Source organism: Vicia villosa, unplaced genomic scaffold, assembly GCF_029867415.1.
Source record: "Vicia villosa cultivar HV-30 ecotype Madison, WI unplaced genomic scaffold, Vvil1.0 ctg.002782F_1_1, whole genome shotgun sequence".
Taxonomy (NCBI): domain Eukaryota; kingdom Viridiplantae; phylum Streptophyta; class Magnoliopsida; order Fabales; family Fabaceae; genus Vicia; species Vicia villosa.
In genome coordinates this window covers 82312-106085 of record NW_026706030.1, presented here as the reverse complement: position 1 = coordinate 106085, position 23774 = coordinate 82312, and the positions used below count along the sequence as shown (strand labels likewise).

The 23774-nt window shown below is 35.1% G+C and overlaps 2 protein-coding genes and 1 long non-coding RNA gene across 3 annotated transcripts; all 3 read left to right on the top strand.

Annotated features, from left to right (window-relative positions):
• Window positions 1–1166: 1166 nt before the first annotated feature.
• On the top strand, window positions 1167–2938 carry LOC131639797 (uncharacterized). Its single transcript, XM_058910253.1, has 3 exons — window positions 1167–1223; window positions 1319–2465; window positions 2622–2938. The coding sequence occupies exons 1-3, from the start codon at window positions 1167–1169 to the stop codon at window positions 2936–2938; spliced, it is 1521 nt and encodes a 506-aa protein (XP_058766236.1).
• Window positions 2939–6418: 3480 nt separating this feature from the next.
• Window positions 6419–16729, top strand: LOC131639792 (uncharacterized). The gene is made up of 3 exons (XR_009295052.1): window positions 6419–6569; window positions 7032–7185; window positions 16649–16729. It is a non-coding gene; the product is annotated as an uncharacterized LOC131639792 (long non-coding RNA).
• A 2566-nt stretch (window positions 16730–19295) lies between these two features.
• Window positions 19296–22413, top strand: LOC131639791 (uncharacterized). Its single transcript, XM_058910247.1, has 6 exons — window positions 19296–19648; window positions 20842–20946; window positions 21076–21210; window positions 21306–21366; window positions 21533–21657; window positions 21931–22413. The coding sequence occupies exons 1-6, from the start codon at window positions 19331–19333 to the stop codon at window positions 21964–21966; spliced, it is 780 nt and encodes a 259-aa protein (XP_058766230.1). The 5' UTR covers window positions 19296–19330; the 3' UTR covers window positions 21967–22413.
• The last annotated feature ends 1361 nt before the right edge of the window (window positions 22414–23774 follow it).

The window sequence follows — 23774 nt, the reverse complement described above, 5'->3', positions numbered from 1 at the left end:
CCTTGCCATGCTTAGAGTAATGATTTCTTTAAGACAGTTTCAACTTCATTAGGAACTTTCATCAACAGTGATGACATTACCTTCTCTAAACTCAGTATGGATGTTGCTAGGCTGAAAATTAAGACTAGGTGTATGGCGGTTATAAATGAAGTTATAACGGTTTCGATAAATGACTCTTTGTTCAGAATTTACGTGACGGAAGAACTTTCTTCACCATTGGAGTTTCCTTCTCGTAATGATAATTCTGAGGTTGAGGAAGTGTTGAGTGACTCTTCCGGCGAGTTTAGATTCGGCGAGGGGGGAGAAGGTGAAGGGGGTAATGGCTTCGAGTAAGGGGTTTGTATCAATAAAGAGGATCACATTTATGAGAAAGGGACTACTGAAGGAGGTGTAGGGGATATAGAAGCGGTTGTGATACCTAGGACTAACAAGGAGCAGAGGGAATATTATAATAGGAAGAAAAATGAGACGCACAGTGTAAAGGACCTTTCTGTCTTACCTTCTGAAAGTGATTATCAAAAGGCATTAAATGCGAATCAGGAGTTTTATAATAATCTTCAACATGGGGAATCGTTTGAGGAAAGCTATGTGGGGGAAACGTGTGAAAAGGAAGGTCAAATAAGGACCCTCCTTCACTTGGTGGTGGGGACAGCAGGTTGGAAAAGCTAAAAGGGCCTTAAGTTTTTTTGAGAGCCAATGGGCCTAGTTTTTTCCAGGATTTCGTTAAAGGCCCAATCTCTTTTGATGGATAATGTAGTAACCTGAAGAGAGCTCTATCAAAAAAGAAAAAGAAGAAAAAAAATCAGAGATTTCGGGGTTAGGGTTAATGTTAATCCTTCATATTATGCTTGCTTGCTACCTAAAAATGTTGCGGTCTCTAGAAATTCCACGGAACCGACAAAGGTGGATAGCATCGGAAGTGACGAAATTACAAGTGGATCTTATTCTCAATGTATTTTGTTGACGGATACGGAGGTGTTAAGGTGAAATGCTAGGATTTTGAGGAGAGATCAACCTAAAGTGGGAAGGAGATTTTGGGGATCAATCTCAAAGCTAGGGGTGGTTAGTAGGGGAGAAAAGAGTATGATTATCAAGGAAGTGGATGGTATGGATATTAGAGACAAAGATGGAAAGAGTGCTAAGAAGGTGGTATCAAATAGGTCTCAATGAATATTATATCGTTCAATATAAGAGGAAGTGGGAGCTCTTTAAAGAGGAAAAAGGTTAGTTGTCTTATCAAGTCTGGAAATTTTGATATTTGCTTCCTTCAGGAAATGAAACTAGGTGAGTCAATGATTCAACGACATCTTCTTTCTAGGGCAACAAATATGTGGAGTGGACTGCTTCTCATTCTCAGGGAGCTTCAGGAGGTATGGCTATTCTGTGGAGAAAATTTTCTGACTCTGTTTTTGTCAATTACAGCTTTTCTGGGTTAGGGTACGTAGGCATTAATGTTAATTGGAAGGGTGTGACGTATAACCTTGTTAATATCTATGCTTCATGTCAAGCTACTGAAAGGAGGTCGTTGTGGAGTAATTTAGTAGAGAGAAAGTTGGCTTCTGGTAATATTGAATGGTGCTTAGGAGGGGATTTTAATGAAGTCATTAGACGAGAAAGAATGAGGTTAAGGGGAAGTCACAGCAGTAGGAATATGGCAGATTTTAGAAGGTTTATTGAGGATATGGATCTTATGGATGTTGCTTGTATTGGTGGAAGGTTTACGTGGTACAAAGGGAACGGCACGACAATGAGTCACCTTGATCGGTTTCTTGTATCAAATAACATGATTGAAGATTGGAGTTTTATTGACCAAAGAGTGGGAGAGAGGGACGTTTCTGACCACTGTCATATATGGCTCAATGTGGGGAAGTTAGATCGGGGACCTAAGCCCTTTAGGTTCATCAATACTTGGTTCAATCATGAAGGATTTTTTCCGTTCTTAAAGGAGGAATGGGGAAAATTAGAAGTGCAAGGGCGTGGGAATTTTGTTTTATATGAAAAATTGAGGAGAATGAAACTTATTATTAAGAAGCGGAATAGAGATATTTTTGGTTGGATTAATTTACATGTTAGTGAAAAGGTAGATAACCTGAATTTTCTAGACATAATGATTGTTGAACACCGTGAAGAAGATATTTCTTCTATGGTGGAAGATAGATATAATGTAACAGGGGAGCTTTGGAAATCTTTGAGACTAAAGGAAGGTATGTTAAGACTGAAATCTAGGCAACTATGGCTTAAAGAAGGAAACAAGAATTCTCGGTTTTTTCATAATTCATTGAGGAATAGAAGGAGGAGGAGGAGGATTGCAATAACATCGATTATGGGGAGGAGGGGTTTGGTAGAAGGAGTGGCAGAAGTGAAAGAAGAATTGAAAAGTAATTTTGAAGAGTTTTTTAGAGATAGTAGTGAAAACAGACGTGTTCCAGCTGAGGTGAACTTTAATCGTCTAAGTGAGGAGGATAGTAAGTGGTTGGAGAGGCCTTTCTCTGAGGCATAAGTCAAAGAAGCGGTTTGGGCCTGCGATAGGAATAAAAGCACGGGGTTAGACGGGTTTTCCTTAGAGTTTTACAAGCAGTGTTGGGATTTTATAAAAGCGGATGTTATTAAATTCGTGGCAGACTTTCAAAAGGATGCAAGGCTAACAAAAGCTGTTTCTTCTTCTTTCATTACGCTTGTTCCTAAGATTGCTAATCCCCAAGCTCTTCATGAATTCATACCTATATGTTTAGTGGGAAGTTTGCATAAGATCCTCTCAAAACTGGTGGCTGCCAAAATTAAAGTAGTGATCGAAAATCTTGTTTTGGTTAATCAATTAGCCTTTGTTCCCGGTCGAAATATACTAGACAGAGTTCTTTTGATCAATGAGGCGTTGGATATGGACTATGTTTGTTTCTATCTAAAGGGTGTATCTATCACTAATGAAATGCATGATTAAACTTAGAGTTTTTTAATAATTATTGTGCTCGCTAGAGTTTCCTCTATGCCTACGTATCCTCTTAATAAGAATCAGAGCGCCGTAGTTCTGCTCAAGATTTTCTATATTTTTTAGTGAAGGGTTACATCACACCCCGCTGCTCGACCTTTGGAGACTTAAGCTGGGAAAGAAGTGGAAGTAACGTGCTCTTAAAAGCAAAAAGAAAAGTATGTCCAGCGTTTCGAGTGACTCACTTAAGCAAGCGACGCTCGAGCGACCCTTGGTTGGTGTTTTTTAGGGTTGGGAACTTCCACTCAAGTGATTCCCTAAAGCAAGGGAGACGAGAGCTTCCATTCCCTTTTTATTTAATTCAACCTTTCTTAAGTGTTTTATTGTGTTTTATTGATTTTTGTATTTATGCATGAGGGGAACATACATTTCTAACCTAATGCTAACAAATAAGAATGGCCCTAAGGTCGAGGATAACAATCCTAACCTACCTCAATTCCTCTTAACAAATAAGAAAGAGTCTAAGGGAATATGGTAATCCGAAGGTAACATGAAATGGAGTTACAACTCCAACAAGACGGGATAAGAAAGCATACATGAGTATTTAGCAAAAAAAAAGCGAACGAAACTATGTTAAACTAGCCCAAACAAAGTTCAAATCATGGATGAAGTTAGAATATTATGAACACAAGATAGCAATCAGTAGAAAACAACCTCTAAGAGGTGTCCAAACAATCATGGGATCATACCCAAAGGTTCATACAAAGATTACAAGTCAAATGCAAAAGTTACGACATAATCGTTAACAAAAATAGCAAGTATTTACACACGGAAAGGAAAATTCAATTAAAATAAGAAGAAATGTTTTAAAAATTCCAACTCCAGGTATTAGGACCTCTACACATCTCTAATTATATGTACAAAAAGAACCTAAGGCTATTGCATAAATGCAAGCCAAATTATGGGCCAAATTCACATGATTAACCGTTTAGAAACACACTAATCGGATAGAGAAAACCTAATGAAAATCTAATCAAAACATCGAATTGAACTTTGATTTTTTATACACAACGTGATACATGAGTCTACTGATATCACACCAAAAATGGCAATTAAATTCTATTTCTAAAGCATTTAACCAAATTATTTCGTAAAACATATCAAACATAAAAAGAAAATGAACATATGCGAGGAAAAGATTTATCAAAAATAGTAAAATGAATTATAAAATTCTACAAAAAATACTAAAAATATCTACACACATATGTCTACCTAAAATGTATTTTTATTTGTTTTTTATTTGAGTGAAAACAAATTTATGAATCAAAAGTTAGAAGAGAAACAAAATTTTAAACAAAAAGAAATCTGCCTAGAAACCAGGGGGGTGTAAAAGAAATGTTGATTGAACTAAATTCTAACTACAAGGCGCATGGGCCTATTACTAGGAGGTAGGAGAACGAAAATTCCAAAGCCCAAATCAAATTCATGGCCCAGCTTTTATCTCGTTTCAATTCCATTATCAACATGTCATTTATTTGTAAACTATGGTTCTTTTTATCAAAATAAAACGTGACATATAAAGAAAACATGTGGATATAATATCAATGGGTCAACATAGAGTTAAGTCACTACGTGACAAAAATGAACATCAGCCAATTAGAGAGCCACACAAAATAAGGCCTTTATTCAAACTACCAGCAAGATTAAAACAAAAAAATGCTACGTTGGATGCAGGCCAATAACATGAAGCCACGTGTACCTTTCATGAACAACAAACTGTTGCCGGAGCTAGTCCCGGGTCATCTTCTACGGCAGTTCCCACGGCGGTGCAAATATCCAGACGCCCAGAAACTTAAATGGCACACACTTTAGTACTCGATTTTCTACGTAGATCATGAATCTAGCACCTGTTTCTTCTAATTCTCTCTCTATCATTCAAACCGAGCCAAGTTTTAAAACCCTAACCTAACCAAACTCTCTTGAAAAGAATTCAACCATTCCTAAACTATACGTCTTCGCATACAGAGCATCAAACAATCATAGATCGGGGAAATAACACCACAGAAACAGAGAATCACAACAATGCAAGATTTGATTATGCCCCATACAGTAAGAATACGCGAGGGAATTAGAGACTTACCTGTTAGCTTCTTGATTCAAGGAGATAAAGAAGAAACTTCTACCAGCGCTAAAGATCTTAAAAACAAGGATGCAAAGCTTTGGATCTTGCTTTAGTCCTTGAGAAATAAACTCAAGGTCTCGGCAGTTCTATAGAGGTAGAATCTTGCTTCATGAAATCATTGATGAGGCCATGGCGATGTTGCAGAGCTGATGTAGAGTTGCTGGTGATGTTGAATCATACTTAAAGGTGATGATGATCGAAGGGGAGTGAGGTTGGCGCACACATGGTGGCAGTGGTGGTTAGAGGTTGATGATGATGGTGATGGAACGTGATAATTGTGATGAGAATGGTGGTGAAAGGTGAGAACTTGATACGGTTATGGTGGTTGTGGCGGTTAGAGAGGTTGTTATGGAGTTTTTTATGGTTGTTGTTGGTGAAGATGAGAGAGAGAGGAGAGTGATCCGAGAGTGAGGGAGAAGAGAGTGAGGACTGGTGATTTTGAAACTTAAAAAATGAAGAAATGAAGCGTGTAGGTCCAATGGCAAAAGCTGAGTTTTGGTTTTATAGTATGAATGTAATGGAGTGTTATGGTGGAGTGGCTGCAGCTTATCTTTTTTACTCTCAAACTTAACAAGCAAAGGCATAGTATATATGGCGAGCTTTATTCAGGATCATGCATGGTTGTTGTAGTAAAGTGCTAGCGCTCTCATGTCACGCATGCCATACTTCTGCTGCAGGTTTCTGGCTTAACGCATCGAGCAACGACATCCCATGTGCCTACTTCACACGCTAACAACTCCAGCCACAGGTCACTACTTGCTTTGATTTTGAGATCATCATGAAGGAGGCATGGAGTAGAATGAAATTGATGTTAGGATTGCCTTGAAGTGAAGCAAGAAAGGGTAAGAAAGGATGGCTTGAGTTTTGCTCACAATGACCACTCAGGATGCTCACTTTGTAGGCTTAGAACTTTTTCTATGATTCACCCTTGATCTCCAACTCGGGCTCTAAGGAGAGAGGGGACGACAATAAAGAGTTTTGGTGTTGAAAAATCATAAAATATAATAAAGCAAAAGGAGTTTTATGGCAATTTTGACAAGTGGCACTCTCTCATGCATTATGCTATATTTTATTCTTTCTATAAAAGGAAAGTTTGTATTAATTAAATATTATTATTATTTATTTAATTATTTAATTATTTTATTAATTACTAATTACTAATAATAATAAAAGATAATAGGTCTTTACGTTTTTCCAAAATCTCTCCGTATAAAATAACAATACTTATAATGGTAGGTCTTTACTTTTCAATTTTCAATAAAATTTGAATCATCTGATTAATGCATAGATAACTGAAAAGCGACATTGAAGGTTAGTGGTTAAGAGAATGGGAAGTTGTCTGCTGAACTCTTTAAATCACCTTGGTTCCAACACGGTTCAAAATAATCTCCCCATTTCGCCAAAGTCGTCGCAGAGTGCCTCAAGAGCTGTTCAACTGTACCCCTTAAAAAAGTGTTCTAGGTATGTTCAATCTTTCATTTTTTTCTCTTTGTTGTTGTTGAATGTTTCGTCCCACTGCATATGCGCGTCTAAAGAAAAAAAAAGTGTTTTCTTTTTCTTGAGTGTTCTTCAATATTTGTTGTTTGAAAAACTATGTTCATAGACTTTACTGGATGTTCATAAACTTTAGAAATTTGGAAAACGTAATAAAATTTACCATCCTTCTTTACTTGCTAAAGGTTGCTTGCATATAGATTTCTACTATGGAATCCGATGTTGAATCTGGGGAAATTAATGTGAAAGGAGATTGAGATGTTCGATCTGATAGGGTTTTTAGGTTTAATGTTCAATTAAATTTTGAATAGATTTACTTCGTTTATCTTTTTATTTTTTATTTGATTTGCACCGTCGTAATCGACACCATACACTTCTCTTTCCTAACGCAACGTTGTTATTGTTATTTGTATAACTGAATTGATCTAGAATGGGAGTTAGACGTGAAGTCTCAATCTCACTTGATGGAGTAGGAGACAAGAACATTATGCAGCTCAAGAAGCCTAAATGGCTCTCTTATCTGTTCGTTACAACGATAAATACTATTCTGATGGACTTGCTTCCGCCAATTTCACCAAACTAGGTTTGTTTCTAATTTACTATATATTTTTATCTTTTATCTGGCTGCTTCTCTACTATTATCTATACATTTCAGAAATCTTACATTAAATGAGAAGCCAGGAATGGATCATCTGTATTTGACAACAAATTGCTTTATTGTGCTTACAAATAACTTATCATGTTGCCTCTCTACTATTATCTCAACCACCAAAAAACTTATAAAATATTTATGGAGTCCATATAAAAATACATCATATGTTTCATTGTGAGAAAAAGCACCGTCGTGTTCATGATTTGAGAGTAATTTGATTTACTTTGCATTGTATTTATTTATTTATATTTTGATAACTTTTTCCACCTTGAAGTCTGTTTGGCACATATTGCGGCTTTAATATTGCGAAAGTCCTTTTCAAACATATTTGTTTTTATGCGTGTTTAATTTTGAATGAACTTTTGATAGCATAAGTAAAAGTTGGTATTTTCTCACTAGAAAAATAAGTTTCTATTTCCCCTTACAACTCTCTTCAAAGTAGTAGTTGTTAGACGCTGGCCTTAGGATCTAGAGGGGGGGTGAATAGATCGTTCACAGTTTTACGGAGTTAAACGACTTTTCAGCGGAAGTGATTCTGAATCGACTCGCGTCTATTCCGAACCACTATCGAAACGATTATATATGTGTTTAAAAACCAGTCAAAGACTTGAGGTAAGTGATAAGAGTATACGTTGCAGAATCAAAGCGTTGCTCTAATTGAAAATCAGATTAACTTCTTGTATGATGGACAATGTTTGCAATGCAGTAAGATTAATAGAAACAAATATACAAACACTTGGTGATAATGATCAAATTGAAGGTGATTCAATGTGTGGTGGATTGTGATGTTTATGTAAGTTCTTAATTCACAATCTTAACACTCGAATCGTTGATCAATTTGCTATTATAACCAAATATGAACAGAATGTAAATGAAAAAGTAAAAGCGACAAGAACACGATATTTGTTTAGGCAGTTCGTCGATCGTCCTCGCTACGACTACGTCTGCCCCCAATTCCAAATTGAAATTGGGTAATCTTTCATTAATGTTGAAAGTAGTATATACAAAGAAGATAACAAAGCGATAAACGATAAACCAATTATGTCGATCCTTTGAATCTTCTTCCCCCTTAATCTTGAGCAAGATCAAGGTTATCCAAGAGCTTCACTTTGATTCCCTTCTGCAGTGTCTTGATTCCTTGAACTCCCCGTTCCTCAATCGTTACACTCAGCCGAATCCTCAATGAACGCCTCTTGATAAAAACCCCCAAGAACCACCCGTCGTGGAGGACAAAACCCGCAGATTTTATTCACCAACAAACCCCACAAACCTTCACCCACTAGGAATCTTCAATTCCGTTCCATGGACGTTATCGAACTCATCACTAACCCGCAACACAAGAATGATTATGTGTAATTGTGTTGGAGATGATGAAGAACGAAGATGAGAAGCGTTTGTGTATCTTTCAGTCGTTGGTGTTTCATTGAATAATTAACCTTGGACAATATATATGATAGCATAACAGTTGGAGATGAGAGAAACCGAATTTTTGGCATTCTTGATCAGTTAGGTCGACCTCTTGTAGTGCTTAGGTCGACCTAGCAGAGCTTGCAGAATTTTGCTCCCAGTTAGGTCGACCTGTTTAAGGAGTAGGTCGACCAGAATCCTCTTCAAATGCATTCTGGGGATATTTTCTCAGATTAGGTCGACCTAGTCGTTGTGTAGGTCGACCTAGCAGACTGGTATGTGAATTTCATCAATTTAGGTCGACCTAGATGATGTGTGAGTCGACCTAGCAGAAGTATGTGGATTTTTCTCCATTTTAGGTCGACCTGGGTTGACAGTAGGTCGACCTAACTGCTGGTTTTCTGCATTCTTCTTGATCTGCTTGTGTTGAGTCGACCTATAAGTATAATAGATCAACCTGTACTATCATGAGTGATCAATGCTTGCTTTTCTTTGAGTTTTCTGCTTCCGCCTTGTTGTTTGAATGCTTATTTGAGTTTGCCATAAATCAAAAACATCTTTGAGTGTAATCTTGTATTCACATGCTCCCCCTTTTTGATGATGGCAAACCATTAGTCGAAGCTTTGGTGGTAAGTGATAAAGACTCAACAAAGCTCCCCCGTACATCGAGCATCTATCTCTCAACAAGGCAATCTCTCAACAAAGCTCCCCCGTACACTCAGCATCTATCTCCCCCTTTGTCAACATCAAAAAAGAGATACAACGAAAATAGAAGAGTAACGAGAGAAACATAGATAAAATGCTAGCATTCATAAAAAGGTAGCCAGTTATAGCATGAGAGTCAAATGAGCAAGAGCGATATATGTATGAAGTCACTATAAGCATGTTAATTGATAGCATATTATAGTATCAATAATATTTTTGGAAGTGAACAACAATAACGTTACCGCTTTCTCAACTTTAATGGCAGCCTTTAATCAATGTGGAATGACGCCTGGCTAGATGATGAACTACCTTTACGCTAAGAAAAATGTTAGCAAGAGAGAACATATATATATATATATATATATATATATATATATATATATAAAGTAAAGGAATAATATTAAGAGAGAACAAACGTAATTAGCCCAAATTAGAGATATCGAGTATCCCTAATTCCCTACGAATGTTGAAGTATTGCTCCGTTGCTAGAGGTTTGGTGAAGATGTCAGCTAGTTGCTTCTTGCTTTCTACATGTTCAAATGTAACGTCTCCTTTCTCTACATGATCTCGTAGAAAGTGATGTCTTATTTCAATATGCTTGGTACGTGAGTGTAAGACAGGATTTTTACTCAAGTTTATGGCACTTGTGTTATCGCACATGATAGGTATGCGATCAAGCTTAATACCAAAGTCAAGAAGTTGTTGCTTGAGCCATAATATTTGTGCACAGCAGCTTCCAGCAGCTACATATTCTGCCTCAGCAGTAGATAATGCAACCGATACTTGTTTCTTGCTATGCCAACTTATCAATGAATTTGAGAATAGATGAAACGTTCCACTGGTGCTTTTTCTATCGGATTTGCAGCCAGCAAAATCTGAATCAGAGAATCCTACCAAATGACACTCATTTCCCTTTGGATACCATAGGCCATATGTAGTAGTTCCACGTAAGTATCGCAGAATTCTTTTGACAACTTTCAAGTGAGATTCTTTTGGACAAGATTGATATCTTGCACACATACACACACTAAACATGATGTCTGGTCTTGAGGCAGTAAGATACAATAGTGAACCTATCATACCTCGGTATAATTTCACGTCAACCTCTTTACCTTTCTCATCTTTTTCTAGATTAGTATTTGTTGCCATAGGTGTGTCAATTTCTTTTGCTTCACTCATTCCAAATCTTTTGAGCAGCTCCGTACAATATTTAGTTTGATTCACAAACGTTCCATGACTGAGTTGCTTGATTTGTAGGCCAAGGAAGAAATTTAGCTCACCCATGAGACTCATCTCAAATTCACTCTGCATAAGCTTAGAAAAATCTTTGACAAGTTTTGCATTAGTCGACCCAAATATAATGTCATCTACATAAATTTGGACTAAGAGAATATCTTTATCTTTTCTTTTAATAAAGAGAGTAGTGTCAACTTTACCCCTAGAGTACCCTTGACTAAGGAGAAATTTGCTCAAACGTTCGTACCAAGCCCGAGGGGCTTGTTTAAGACCGTATAGAGCACGTTTCAGCTTATAGACATGAGTTGGATACATGTAATTCTCAAAGCCGGGTGGCTGAGCAACATAGACTTCTTCATTTATATAGCCATTTAGAAAGGCACTTTTAACATCCATTTGGAATAGTTTGAAGTCTTTAGAACAAGCATAAGCAAGTAAGAGACGAATAGCTTCGAGACGTGCTACAGGAGCGTATGTCTCTTCATAATCAATACCTTCCTCTTGATTATAACCTTGGGCAACTAATCTAGCTTTGTTTCTAGTAATAACGCCGTTTTCATCAAGTTTGTTACGAAAAACCCATCTAGTGCCTATTACTTGATGATCTCCCGGATGAGGGACTAAGTCCCAAACATCATTCTACTAAGAATAGGTTTAAAATCTCTTTGCAATGCAACTTGCCAATTGCACCTCAAGTAATGCGTCCTTTGTGTCTTTCGGGTTAACTGTATTTGTGATGTATCTTATACATTTGTGATGGCCAGGTCACCTACATTTCCTCTGCCAAGTATGGTTCTTCAATCTGTCTTTATAGATGACATACCAAGAGTGGTATGTCTTCCTTTATGTGTCTTGAGCACCAGCTGTCAAGGAACCACCACCTTTCGGCGATGTCAAGACACTTTTCCTGCAAAATTAAATTAGAGTGGAAGGTCCCCAATCTTTATTGGGTCCTGGATGGTGAGTACACAATTTGTTGCACTTAGGCAACCATTGAAATACTCCTTTAGGAACTAAAATTCTCCTAAATTTGCATTTTTCAATGGTATGTCCCTTTTTGCAACAATAATGACAGGTAATATGATGAGAATATGGAGTTTTGCTAGTTGATACTTTTGGTACAAAAGTGTATTTACTATATAAAGGAGTATACGATCTTTTGAACTTGTTTGGATCAACCGCAAAAGTCACTTTTGGTTGTAGAGCCTTGTCTAACTTGGCTTTTAGATCTCTTACTTCTTTTTGCCAAATGTGACATGTCTCACAACCAAACCATGATGTAGGATCTATTTCAACTTTATCCTTTTGAATGTCTAGCATAGATTGTTTTAAAGCTTCCATATCCTTTTCGGTTTTCTCAACTTTTGATTCAAGATATGAAAATATTTTCTTATTTGAGGCCAAAAGTTTGAAAGCTTTAATTGCATCTCTATGTAATTCTTCAAAAGCAAGTTTTAGTTGAGAATGAGATACCTTATCTACGAGTTCAGGTTTAAGATGACTTACAGCTTTCTTTTTCTTGTGTTGATGAGCCATGAAACATAGGTTTGCTGATTCTTCTTCATCGCTTGATGAGCTTTCACTAGATGAATCACTTTCCCATGCTATGTAGGCTCTTTTTGATTTGTTATGACCTTTGCTTTGGTTCTTCTCCTTTTCTTTCTTAAGGTATGGACAATCCGGTTTGTAGTGACCGGCTTTCCCAGAATTGAAGCAAAGACCTTTGATTTTTCCCTTGTTGTCGTCATCTTGTTTGAACATGTTTGATTGCTTTCTATAGTTGATCAAGCCTTTGTCAGAATGTTTTGCTCCATTTTTCTTTAGATATTTGTTGTATCTTCGCACAAACAGTCCCATTTCCTCATCATCGGAGTCTTCGTCATCACTTGTGTCACTATCCTTTGGCTCTCGTTTTGAGGTCTTGGAGCTCGAAGCTTTTAGAGCTATTGACTTCTTCTCTACCTCTTTCTCCATGTTCTTTTCTTTCTTTGTCCTTTTCTCATGCATGTCAAGGCATTTAAGGTGTTGTTCATGTTCCTCTAGTTTACCAAATAGAGTAGTGATGTCTAAAGTGTTTAGATCATTTGCTTCCTTTATTGCTGTAACTTTGGGTTGCCATTCCCTGTTCAAACATCTTAAGATTTTGTTAGTAGCAACTGCATTGGAAACAGGTCTATCAAGAGAATTTAACCGATTTTTCAGATGAACGAATCTCTTCTGCATGTTTTCGATGGATTCACCATCTTCCATGTGGAAGAGTTCGAACTCTTGAGTTAACGTATTGATCCTAGCTAGTTTGACATCATCCGTTCCCTCGTGGGCAACTTGCAATGTGTCCCACATAGCTTTAGCTGATCTACAATGGGAAACGCGATAGTATTCATCAACTCCTAGAGCTGAGATTAGAATGTTTCTCGCTTTCCAATCGTATGCATATCTCTTTTCATCTTCAGCATCCCAAGTATTTTCTGGTTTTGGAACAACTGCACCAGCTGCATTTGTCATGGTGATCTGAAAGGGACCATTGACAATAGCTGTCCAGATGTTCCTATCAATTGCATTGATGTGGACACACATACAATCCTTCCAATAGCCATAGTTTTCACCGTTGAAAACTGGAGCTCTATTGTGAGCCCCTTTAGGTCCGGAAGCCATCTTTCCAATAAGTGTTTCACGTAGCACGGAATAAACCAGAGCTCTTGATGCCACTTGTTAGACGCTGGCCTTAGGATCTAGAGGGGGGGTGAATAGATCGTTCACAGTTTTACGGAGTTAAACGACTTTTCAGCGGAAGTGATTCTGAATCGACTCGCGTCTATTCCGAACCACTATCGAAACGATTATATATGTGTTTAAAAACCAGTCAAAGACTTGAGGTAAGTGATAAGAGTATACGTTGCAGAATCAAAGTGTTGCTCTAATTGAAAATCAGATTAACTTCTTGTATGATGGACAATGTTTGCAATGCAGTAAGATTAATAGAAACAAATATACAAACACTTGGTGATAATGATCAAATTGAAGGTGATTCAATGTGTGGTGGATTGTGATGTTTATGTAAGTTCTTAATTCACAATTTTAACACTCGAATCGTTGATCAATTTGCTATTATAACCAAATATGAACAGAATGTAAATGAAAAAGTAAAAGCGACAAGAACACGATATTTGTTTAGGCAGTTCGTCGATCGTCCTCGCTACGACTACGTCTGCCCCCAATTCCAAATTGAAATTGGGTAATCTTTCATTAATGTTGAAAGTAGTATATACAAAGAAGATAACAAAGCGATAAACGATAAACCAATTATGTCGATCCTTTGAATCTTCTTCCCCCTTAATCTTGAGCAAGATCAAGGTTATCCAAGAGCTTCACTTTGATTCCCTTCTGCAGTGTCTTGATTCCTTGAACTCCCCGTTCCTCAATCGTTACACTCAGCCGAATCCTCAATGAACGCCTCTTGATAAAAACCCCCAAGAACCACCCGTCGTGGAGGACAAAACCCGCAGATTTTATTCACCAACAAACCCCACAAACCTTCACCCACTAGGAATCTTCAATTCCGTTCCATGGACGTTATCGAACTCATCACTAACCCGCAACGCAAGAATGATTATGTGTAATTGTGTTGGAGATGATGAAGAACGAAGATGAGAAGCGTTTGTGTATCTTTCAGTCGTTGGTGTTTCATTGAATAATTAACCTTGGACAATATATATGATAGCATAACAGTTGGAGATGAGAGAAACAGAATTTTTGGCATTCTTGATCAGTTAGGTCGACCTCTTGTAGTGCTTAGGTCGACCTAGCAGAGCTTGCAGAATTTTGCTCCCAGTTAGGTCGACCTGTTTAAGGAGTAGGTCGACCAGAATCCTCTTCAAATGCATTCTGGGGATATTTTCTCAGATTAGGTCGACCTAGTCGTTGTGTAGGTCGACCTAGCAGACTGGTATGTAAATTTCATCAATTTAGGTCGACCTAGATGATGTGTGAGTCGACCTAGCAGAAGTATGTGGATTTTTCTCCATTTTAGGTCGACCTGGGTTGACAGTAGGTCGACCTAACTGCTGGTTTTCTGCATTCTTCTTGATCTGCTTGTGTTGAGTCGACCTATAAGTATAATAGATCAACCTGTACTATCATGAGTGATCAATGCTTGCTTTTCTTTGAGTTTTCTGCTTCCGCCTTGTTGTTTGAATGCTTATTTGAGTTTGCCATAAATCAAAAACATCTTTGAGTGTAATCTTGTATTCACAGTAGTCATATAACTTTACAAGGTCTGACATAGAGAAGAGGTTGGTTGGCATCACCTCACTTATAATTCTATTTGGACCTCTAATTTGTAGCTTCCACTCTCTCAGCAAAGTAAAGCACCCCATTCTTCATTAATTTGATTCTTAAGTGAAATTATTTACTAAACTCCAGAAACAGGACGAGGGAAATACCAAGCATTGCCTTCGGACATACCAAACACCCCACTTAAAAGTGTCATTGGAATATAGAACAATCGTATACTTCAGAATTGGAACTACAGCATAAAAGAATAATTAAATTGGATTCCTCATGTCCCAATGTGTTCTTAATATGTCCTTGAGGTTCACTATACTTATTCTCTCCCCTTTTAAAAAAAATTGATACGTCCAAGTTGCAAAATCTTATTTATTTTGTTTGTAGTTATTGAGTCCGGGGAGCATATGCTATTTTTTAAAGAGATTGATATTTCCTAAAATATTAAAGCCAAATGTATATTTGGAGTATCAAGTATGTACTAACAAATTGAACAAAGTATTGCTAAGAGATTTGATGGTAGCTTTGACTGTCAATTGTGCTTAGGAAGAGCTGGATGACAAATTGAACATAGTATTGCTAAGAAACAAAGCTTATTTTGATGCATTGTCTTCCTAAGGGAACTATATACTAATCAAGTTATACTTAATTTCTCTTCATTTTATTTGCATTCACATCAACTGGTACAAAATTTGTTAATGGGTTTAACAACCATATTTTTAAAGATATCATTAGAAAAAGACAAGAGACTGTTGTCATTCCTCTTCTATTCATTCATTCAAACAAGATTCTACCATCTATTGAACCAGATTCTATCTTTTGATCGTTCATCTTCTTTAGTAAACATTACATTTCATTGTGTTTTGATTTTTTTACAACATTGTGTTTTTTATAATTTTATGTACCACACTTATTTCACGCTTTAAATTTTCGATTGTTTGAAGTTTGATTTGTATCTCCTTTGCAGATCTTAAACCTTTGCAAACTCGGCCATGAGATTAGACTACTAGGCAAGAATCACTGTCATTGTTGGGTTGGATGATTTGAATGTTTCTATTTTTGCATATCTTCAAGAATCTGACAAATTTCTTCAAATTTTTAGGGTTTTTGACTATTTTCATGGTTAGTGGAGCATTTGAAATGGATGTCGAGAACAATCTTCATAAGCAAAAGTAAATTGGATAGCAAAAGTGGAGCATTTCTGTAGTGATAAGTTGGATAGCAAAAGTAAGGACAATCTATCTCATGGAAAGACTTTCTATCATGAAACCAGTGTGCTACACAACATTTGCAATGGTCTGGAAAATTTTCTACAACCCAGATAAGTTAGCTTTTTGACTACATTGAATATGAACAATTAGAAGCTTGAATTCTTTGTTTTTGCCGCAAAGGTGTTGTATCTAGATACAATTGAATTTGGAACCAACTCCAATGACTCTCCATTAGGCGAAGAGTTGCGACAACAACAAAGAATTTTGATAGAAAAGAAAAGACGTTAAAATAGTTGTTTCCGCTAAAAGGCCACGAATTGAATTATGTCTTGAAAATCATAATGGGTTGAACGCACATGAGAAATCAGAGAGCTCATTTGCATTTAGAAGTAACATCTATTACGATCATCTGCATAATTCTATTTATTTTACACTTACTGTTGTTCTAAATTCTGCTTGCATTCCACATGTCAATGTTGGTGGTGGTGCTGCTTGGTTGCCTTACCGTGGTAATGCACTGGATTTTTCATTGTTGTTCATATACGAAATAGCTGAGCATGTGGGAGATTTGAGCCTTCACCTCCAGCTCATATAACTGCTGCTGGCTTTGGAGCCTCGACCACCATAAAGATATTCTATAAACAGTTTTTGCCAATGCTATTTTTAACAATTGTGTTTGTCATTCTATTTTTTTGTCTCATTGATAAGCCAAAGATATTCTATATTCCATTTCATAGATCTTTGAGCTTTTTCAAAACGTCATGCCAAATATTTTTATATTGGAAAAAAGTCAACTATTTACACAATTATTTTTATTCAACAAAAATAAGTTACAAATATATTTATAAACGAAAAAAATCTCTTATTAATACAATTATTTTTATAAACAAAAATAATATTATTATAATTTTATTTGTAAAATATTCCATGTATATTAATAATATCAAAAATAATTTATAATTATAAGTAATTTATAAATAGTTTTAATTTTTTTTTTACTTTATTATGTTTGAAAAGTTAAAAAATAGCATGCGTGCAAAGTAAGTCTGCTCCTTCTCTTTAGCCTCCTCTTTCTCCATCTTTTTCGATTACTATCACCCCATAACATAAAACCCATTTGAAAAAATTACTAAAACCCCTAAAATTAAACAAAATCCATTAACGATAATTAAAAATACTACAAAAGTCACAATATATCATCATTAAAATATTTTAAAAATAAATAATAATGAAAGATAAATTAATAAGGATTGATATTAATAAAAACATTACTTAATATAGTAATAATTAAAAATAGCAGGTAGTCTAATATGTTGACACTTGCAAACTTGCAAAAATACTCATTTTACTTTTTTCTATTATATAATAAACTTCTAATCATAATTGATTTTAATAAAACTCTCATAATCAAATATTTACGACAAATAAAAATCAAATTAAGTATGATATATTATACATTTTATTTAAGATATGAATAGTTTTTTTTTTATTCATAATCTTTTTAGAATATTTTATTTAAGATATGAATAGTTTTTTTGATTCATAATTTTTTTAGAATATCAATCAATTATATCATATAACACATATGCTATTCATAAATTTAGTCATTTTAATTTAAAATATCAACTAATTTAATTAGTAAATATAAACAATCATTATTGTATTAAAATAAAATAAACATTTATTTTTCATTATGTTAAACTGATCTTTTATGTAATTTAAAGATTTATATTATAATTTTAATTATTATTTAATTGATAATACTCATATTTAATTTTATGGGAGACATTTAAAATATTAATTAATTAATTCAATTATATAAATGAGAATAAGTTACAAATATTTTTATAAACATAAAAAGGTTTACCGTTGATACAATTATTATTATAAACTGTAATAAGTTATAAATATTTTTATAAATAGGAAAAAGTCAACAGATGATACAATTATTTTTATAAACGGGAATAATGTGTAAATATTTTTATAAGTGGATTAAAATCAATTGTTGATACAATTATTTAACGAATTAATTTTTTTTTAAAACTTACACAAATTTTTAATAAATTAGATTTATGCCCAAATTATTTTATAATTTACAAAAAAATTTAGTTAAGTAGACTTTTTTTATGTATATTATTTATAAAAATGACATTTTATCTATACAATAGTAATCTAACTATAAGTAAAATTTGTAAATTATAAATGTTTTTAAAATCAAATTTTTTACTTAGAAAATATTTAACCCGTGCCTCGCACGGGTCTAAATACTAGTACTTGAAATGGAGCTTAGAAGTGTAAGGAAAATGATCACAAACATTGGGTGCACCATTGCATTAGCCTACGCGTGCGTGTGGCCTGATCCTGCTTGTGTCATTATCAAAATATGCTTTTTGCGAGGGGCTGACTTTGAGGTCATTTATCTCAATGCTCATTTGACCAAAATCAATGATTTCCAATTTGTTTGATAGAGAACACAGAGGAGAACATGTTGCAATTGGAATGGGATATAAAAGATGCCTTTAGCTCCTTAAAATTGGATTTGAAAATTGACCACCACCTGCTCGTAGAAATGCTGCTTGTGCCCTTAACTTCTGGCCCACATTTTTGGCAAAGCGTGACTTGGCGAAGGGATGACTTTAGGCTTTCGTATCTTCTTCAATATGCATTCAATTGGCCTGATTCCTTTCTTATTGGATAGAGGAGATGGAAAAGAAGAGATTGACACCAAGTTTGCATTTGTAGGGTTCTTGAATTGCACTGAAACTAGCTTCAAATATAGCACATACATGTTTGATGAAATGCTTCATGTATGGCCTAAAATCTGTCCAGCTTTGTGACTTGATCCAAGCATGTTCTGATGAAGCCATCTAGAACCTTCTGAGTCAGTTGCTTCTGAGCACTGATTTGTGCATACTCTTTATATATTTCCTGAAATGGAAAATGCAAAGGATAAGAGTACCACATTATCTTATACAAAATTCATATATAATGTTATCATCAAAACACATATATTGATCAGAACAAATCTTGTTCTAACTATATATATATATATATATATATATATATATATATATATATATATATATATATATATATATATATATGCTTTTTAATTCTATTAAAAAATTAGTTTTTTTTACGGAATTTATTTATTTTCTTAACCTTATTTTTTTTACAACCTAAAAACCCAATAAAAACTATAATCAGAATTGAAATTGTAAGAGCACAAGAAAATGGCGAAACGCAAGAAATCCGAAACCAATTCACAATCAGCGGATAACGGGAGTACCATATCAGAGTATGAGGAACAAAGACTCCGAAGAATCGCAGAAAACCAAGCGAGGTTGAAGGCTTTGGGGTTACCCCAAATGGTCTCTTCCTTGAAAACCTTGCCTCAGATTAAGCAATTGAAGAAGAAGGGAAAGGAAAAGGTTGAAGATGATGATGAAGAGTATGAACCCGAAAATGAAGAGGAACGGGATACTGAATCAGATTCTTCCAGTGAACGTGAATCTGAGTTTGAAAATGCTTCTGGGTCACGGAAAAGGAAGGTTTGTAATGTTGTAGTTTACGGTTTTGAATCAAAATGTTTCATTTTTTTTTCCTTTTTCATGAAGTGTTGTTTTTGGAGTTTGATTTTTAGTGTTGAGTAGTTTAGAATCAATACGAGAATAAAGTGAATGTAATAGAAATGAGGATGTTGCGTTGGATGTGTGGTAAACAAACTTGGTTGGATTGATGGAATCGGATGGAGCGGAATGGAATGGAATAAAATGATATTCCGTTGTTTGGATAATTTAAAAACGGATGGAGCGGAGCGGAAAGGAGTGATATGGATTCTATTCCATTCCATCACTTACCACCATATTCCTTCCGCTCCGATTTGGGCGGAATGAATAATTTGTCTTATTCCGTTCTAAAATTTCCAAACAATGGAATGGTACATTCGTTCCGCTCCGTTCCACTCCGCTCCACTCCGCTCCATCTCACTCCGCTCCATTCCATTCCACTCCGTTCATTTCGTGATATCCAAACATACCCGTAGAGAATAGACTTGTAGATTCTATGGTAAGAAGACGAAGACTCGGAAAAACTATAAAGAGAAGTTATTAAGAAATATATAGAGATTAATGATTTGGAGAGAAACATGGTCTTTGATAGAACATTATGGCGGAACTTAATCTATGTATCCAACCCTACTTAGTGAGATAAATCTTTGTTGTAGTTGTTATTGTTGATTACACATATTGTGTATGCTTAAGATCTTATATAATAAGTATTGTTCGATAAACACTTAGTTGAGCGGGTTACCCAAATGTCCCATGCTTTTCGAAGATAAAGATTTGATTTTGTGTCTTGTAAATCAAGAAATATACTATAGTAGAGGTCCCAATGTGTAGTTTGTAGATAAAAAAAATAGGCACCAAGCTTGAACTTTAGGATACTTAAAATTAAAAATATAAGAGAAGTTAGTTAACAAACTTAAGATATATTAAAAGAATGATAGAAAAGTGCAACAAAATTTGCATTTGAAGTTATTTTAGTTGAGCTATCATCCAAGCATTAGCCTATTAATATTATTTTTATGGTAGAATGCTCTGTATTTGATTATTGTTTGGTTTGATATGAATACTAGGATGCTCGAGCTATGCACTTTTTTAATAGTTATCATGCATAATCATAACAGTTACGGTTTCAAAATTATGCCGACCTTTACTATTCTTTTCCTTGATAATAATTGTAGGCGAAGAGCAAAAGTTTGAAGGTGAAAAGTAGAGTAACCGCAACCGGAAAGAAGCACGGTGGTAATTTAAAATATGTTGATGAAGAAGAAGAAGCTTGGATGCAGGTAGTCTTGATTTTTGGATCCTATTGCTTGCAAATGCTTAATATCAATACCAATCATTTTATTGCTATGCTGCCTAATGTTGTGAATATAGAAAGCATCTTAATTTCACTGTATGTAATCTATAAAAAGGCAATTGCTCATTCTCTGCAAAAGTCTGCGGAACCTTCAGTTTGCTCTAACACAAATGTAGGGAACATCAGCAAGGCTGAGAAAAAGGAAACCATTAACATTCAAGAGGATAAGGAACGAAAGAACAAAAAATCGGTCTGTATTGAATTTTTCTCTTTACACATCGGTCCTTTTTTGTAGTTTTTTAGTTTGTAGACAGGATTTTTTGTAAAGTTTGATTTTGTCAACAGTTTATTAGTCGGCTGCAAATGACCGAGGATGAACTCATTGTACACTTCTTCCAGCTTGATGGTAATTTTATAATTTCTGTTATTCTACTATTTGTTCGTTGAGGGCAATTGTTTGTCAATGAACTTAACTGATTAACCAACCAAAATTTCCTTTTTTCTTTCTTTCTCTGGTTTAAATTCATGAAGACGCGCTATAGGATATTGATAAAGCTATTTGTGACATGCAGAAGCGGGAAAAGGAACCATAACAATAAGGGATTTAGAAAGAGCAGCTATAACTCATGATTTTGCATGGACAGACAATGAGTTGGTTGATATGATTCGTTGCTTTGATAGTGACGGAGATGGAAGGGTAAGTATTATTAGCTACTTTTTCGATGATTTTGTTTTTGACTAGAGAACATTGAGAACACTACGAAGCATTTGACACCATGCGCGACATCATCTGAGAATAATTTGAAAAAAATATTAATGATTGTATGTAATCACAAGTGTTAGTGTTACGTTGGTATCAAATACTGACAGGTGTTGGATGCGTCTTCAATCCGTAGTGCTCCTAACCTTGTAGGCTGCATAACCTTCATTATTATTGTTAACTAATTAAGTATAATGGGCTTTGTTGCAGCTAAGTCTAGACGATTTTCGCAAGATTGTTGTTTGATGCAACATGATAAAAGACTCACAGAATTCTTGACAAGGTAGCTCAAAGTTTTTAGGATTCTTTGTTGACTAGTGACCATCACTTTGTATATTTCTAATGGAATATCATAGATTTGTTTCAAGTAGTTGGATACTTTCTCAATATTAATTTTTTCTTCTTCTTAAAATGATGTATAATTGGAGCTCTATCTTAAAATAGACTTACATGGCCATTTTGATGCTGAGATGCATAGTCGATACCATCCAATTTCATTTTTCAAATTAAAGTATATTTTAAAAAATCTTTAAAAAAAAAGTTGAAGTTCTTCCTCGTTTGTTTTGTTCATTGACATTCATCATTTTTATCAAATTAAAATCTAGAAAATAAGAGATTTAAATTTAAAAAAAGAGAGCGTAATTTCATAGTATTCTTCATAAAAAATACTATGAAATTATAAACCCAGCAAACCAGCACTAATTAAAAAAAGAACTAAATTTAAACAAGAGAAGAAAGGAAGAAATTGATATAAAAAAATACTATCGACGTGAGTTCATAATAATCCGAAAATTAAAGAAGAAAGAATAAAAGTAGTCATTATAAAAAGATATATTATTTAATTTATTGACATTTATTTTTTAATTTATTGCATAATCAATGATTGTGATATTAAAAATATTGATTGTTTAATAAATTTGTAAAATAAAACAATCTTATCAGAAGTACCACATGAAAATAAATAAATAAATAAATATGGTATAAAGATTTTTTTTTGGTTGAGTAGTCTAGTAGTTGGAGTTCATCTTATTAAAGATGAACAAGTGAGATGTTGCGGGTTTGAACTCGTGCTCCTGAATCTGAAGTTTCTACACAACTGCCAACAGCTTAACGAGACATCATGAAAACCTTAGTTCCACTTAGGAATGATAATAGGTAGAGTTTGAATATGGTATTATAGTACCGTCCCCTTACCCGTAGTTTAATTTTTTTTTTATAACCAAGTCCTTACATGCGTGGTCATCGATCAATCTTTTTACTCGTACTAATACTCTATAGGTACTTAAGTACCTGTTCCATTGTGGAACTAGAAATAGGGAGAGATATAAAAGATGTGGCAGACAAGAGCTTCTTATGTGACAGAGCACGGGTGTACCTGCAAGGTTAGCACTTCGACGCTCAAGTCAGTATGTGAAAGAGTAGAGAGTATTCAAATTGTGTTTGAAACTTGTTATCTGAAATGACGCCATTCCCTATATAGAGAGGCGATGAATAACGATCTCGCTATCTTTCAGGCATGGAATAAGGAGGACCGTTGGATGTGTCTGAGACACAAATCTTCTGCAACAACGTATATAATAGTCCCATAGTAAGGAGGAGATTCTAGAATCTGTATAGTCGGTCGAGAGGGTCGTTATGGTCTAGAACGGGCTATCTCAGGGTGGTCGGTTCAAGGGGATGATGGGTACCCCAAAACTATAGCCCCAAGCCCTCATGCTTGAGTCACAAGGTGAGGGTTTGGAGAATTTCACCCTAGGCTACCGATCTCCTTTACTTCGTGCTTTTACTGTTTGGAACATCAAACGTCTATTCGGAGGCGTTGTTGTTAACATTCTTGAGAACTGAAACACTCGAGTGTTATTTGCAAGAGATACAATTGTTGATAGGTGTCATACCCCAAAATTTGCCTTCCATACTCCATTTACAATGATTCAAAGTTCAAGATTCAAACCCCAAAGCTTTGCTCAAACAATCCCAAGATCCACAGTCAACTGATTCAAACCTGAAGGTCAACTACAATCAAAGCATGATTCAAACCTATGATCACTGGTCAA

What these genes read in the sequence shown, in the direction of transcription:
- LOC131639791 (XM_058910247.1), top strand. Translation starts at nt 19,331, where the DNA reads ATGGCGAAACGCAAGAAATCCGAAACCAATTCACAATCAGCGGATAAC. An exon ending in AACGAAAGAACAAAAAATCG is followed by an intron (nt 21,211 to 21,305) that starts GTCTGTATTGAA and finishes TTTTGTCAACAG; the next exon opens with TTTATTAGTCGGCTGCAAAT. An exon ending in ATAGTGACGGAGATGGAAGG is followed by an intron (nt 21,658 to 21,930) that starts GTAAGTATTATT and finishes GCTTTGTTGCAG; the next exon opens with CTAAGTCTAGACGATTTTCG.
- LOC131639797 (XM_058910253.1), top strand. Translation starts at nt 1,167, where the DNA reads ATGAATATTATATCGTTCAATATAAGAGGAAGTGGGAGCTCTTTAAAG. An exon ending in GCTCTTTAAAGAGGAAAAAG is followed by an intron (nt 1,224 to 1,318) that starts GTTAGTTGTCTT and finishes TCTTCTTTCTAG; the next exon opens with GGCAACAAATATGTGGAGTG. An exon ending in TCGTCTAAGTGAGGAGGATA is followed by an intron (nt 2,466 to 2,621) that starts GTAAGTGGTTGG and finishes AATTCGTGGCAG; the next exon opens with ACTTTCAAAAGGATGCAAGG.